At 54.2% G+C, this 2,758-nt stretch overlaps 1 protein-coding gene across 1 annotated transcript; it reads right to left on the bottom strand.

The window, feature by feature from the left end:
* Window positions 1–545: 545 nt before the first annotated feature.
* On the bottom strand, window positions 546–1,946 carry LOC606429 (phosphoenolpyruvate carboxylase kinase 4). Its single transcript, NM_001112304.2, has 2 exons — window positions 1,092–1,946; window positions 546–928 (listed from the first exon to the last, which is right to left on the bottom strand). Exons 1-2 carry the CDS (start codon window positions 1,915–1,917, stop codon window positions 873–875), a joined length of 882 nt encoding a protein of 293 aa, NP_001105774.2. The 5' UTR covers window positions 1,918–1,946; the 3' UTR covers window positions 546–872.
* Window positions 1,947–2,758: the final 812 nt, after the last annotated feature.

Below are 2,758 nucleotides of genomic sequence, written 5' to 3'. Positions count from 1 at the left end.
GGCTAGGTTCACACTCCCATACAGACATCTAGCGTGCATAGACTATCAACTTTGACCGGCAGGTTATGCCGAATGTTTTATAAGATTTTACAACATAAAAGTAAAGTTACCGAATTTATCATAACTTAAACTACCATAATATATAATTCTTTTGGTTTAAAATAATTTAATCTTATAAAGGTTAAATAGTTTGACTTATACACAGACAAACGGGCTATAGGTGATAACGCGGTGCCAGTTTCCACCATTTCACGATGAAAACGAAGTAAAACACCTGCTATTATCTTTCACGAAAATGCTATACGTATGGCCCGAGCTGACTCTCGTCCGACCAGACAACATGTTATAACGATGTGATCTAATTAAACAATGGTTAGCAGTGATCAGTTCCTAACACCGGCATGGACAGACGTACGGAAGTCGGACGAGAGTGGTCGTCGTGCGTAACAGCAGGGTTCTATCTTTAACGACCTAACGGACAATCTCAATTCGATATCTCCGATCATCAGTGGATAAGTAGTATCATCAGGATTTGATCAGATCATCGAGAAAGCTCAAACTTCATTTGTACATGGACGGTTGGACATAACAGATCATCGTCGCACGACGTTTAACTCCCAAGCAAAGAGGGCGGCCCGAAAAAAGGCCCACAAGGCAAAAGAGGAAAACGGCCCAGGTCACCATCACACACACACACACACGGGCGAGGTGCGGCGAAACGACGATCTCCAGTCTCACACTCGCCGCCGCCGCCGCCGCCTGCTTACTGGATATACAGAGACGTCTGCACAACACTCATCGGGGGAGTACACACCCACCGGACTGCTACGATGATACTCGATCGGTTCAGGTCTCGTTCGATATATGGCTGCTCAGGTTGGCCGCACCAGCTCTCGGCCTCCGCCTCCGCTCTGGATCCACGGGTGCCCTGCATTTATTTTATTTTAAGCCGAGGATGTTAGATAAGATGTCGGGAGGGCAGATAACGCGCGTGATCTGTGCTCGCGTCCAATTGGATTAAGATTCAATAAAATAATCTACTAGGGAACAAGACGAAATCGAGATAACGCATAGTAGATCCGACGGCTTACTGAGGACTTGCTCGGCGGAGAACCTTCGCGAGACGTCGCGGCACATCATCCGCCGCATCAGATCCTTCGCCGCCGGCGAGACCCCGGCGAACAGAGCGGGCGGGAACCTGAGGCTGCCGCGTAGCACGGCCGCGAACACGTCCGCGGCCGTCTCGCCGCCGAAGGGCAGCGCGCCGCCGGAGAGCAGCGCGTACATCACCACCCCGGCGCTCCAGACGTCCACCTTCTCGCCGTACTCGCCGCCGGCCACCACCTCGGGCGCGACGTAGTGCGGGGTGCCCACGAGCCCCTCGGCGCGGCCCCGCGCGCCCTCGCCGAGCCACGCGGCGGAGCCGAAGTCCGCGAGCCGGACCCGCGGGGGCGCCTCGCCGGCGGGGTCCACGTCCAGGAGCACGTTGTCGGGCTTGACGTCGCGGTGGACGACGCCGCGGCGGTGGCAGCCCGCGAGCGCCTCGGCCAGCTGCGCGACGACGCGCGCGGCGTCGGGCTCGGGCACGGGCGCGCCGCGCCGGAGGCGGATCCAGTCCAGCAGGTCGGGCCCCGTGCAGAGGTCCATGACCGTGTGCGTCCAGGCGTCGTCCTCGTAGACGGCGCGCACCTGCAAGACGCCCGGGTTCCCGTCGCCCTCGCCCCCCGCGAGCCGCGCCAGCTTCGGCTCCAGCTCCGCCAGCGCGCGGTCCAGGTCGTCGCCGAGGAGGGACCGGTCCACGGACTTCACGGCGAAGGCGTCACCCGTGGCGCGGGAGACACAGCGCCGGACCACGCCGAAACGCCCGCGGCCGATCTCGTCGCCGATGTCGTACTCCCGGTTCAGTTGTTCAGTCATGGATTTGGTTTGGCGTTCCGTTTCGTGATACTTCCGCAGGTGGGGAGCCCGAGTATTTAAAGCAGGCCTTCCAGCATATTCGGATCTCGACTCTAGTACTCCCTCCCTAAAAAATACATGTCTTGTTAAGAAATTATTTTTTCCATAGGTTTAACTAGATTATAAAGATAGAGTAGAATACATATTTACTATTAAAATATATTGTGCTATTATAATATCACTGTAGAAGTTTATATATTTATTAGTTTATTTTACAAAAAAAGAGTATTTCCATTTTCAAAGTACAAGAGGTATATTTTTTTTAGAAAAATCACTTCTCATAACATGAGACATGTATTTATTTTAGAACGAAGTATGATATTTTCGTTTGTTTAGATGGAAAGAGGGTTGCCCAAGAAAACATCTACGCATACCTAGTAGGTATTTTTTTAGTACTATATAGTAGGTATTTTTATTATTAGATCTAGATGATAGATCAAGGATTTAGAGAGAAGGATTAGATAAGGAGAGTGTGAGGCTGGCATGCGTGTGTTCGCCTCCTCTCCTGATCCTGAATCCTACCTAAACCGTAACGCCCCATAGCCTCACAGTGACAGCCTTTTGGGGAACGTTTCGGCCTATGCTAATGCTATGCACACCAGTGACCAGTGGACCCGGGCCTTCCAGGACAGCAAAGGTACGGGCGGCGACTGGCGACCAATCGCACGGGGGCGCGTCCAACGTCCGGGCCTACGGGCTCCGGCCAATCGCGAGAGCCGGAACGGGACCACGCCACGCATGTGCGCGACGAGGCCAGGTCACAGATGGCCGGCCTGTCCCCCCGGCCCCCACCCCCCTGCCA

The sequence above is a fragment of the Zea mays genome, chromosome 2, assembly GCF_902167145.1.
Source record: "Zea mays cultivar B73 chromosome 2, Zm-B73-REFERENCE-NAM-5.0, whole genome shotgun sequence".
NCBI lineage: Eukaryota > Viridiplantae > Streptophyta > Magnoliopsida > Poales > Poaceae > Zea > Zea mays.
The sequence above is the reverse complement of the archived record's forward strand: the minus strand, read 5'-3'. Positions and strand labels throughout refer to the sequence as shown.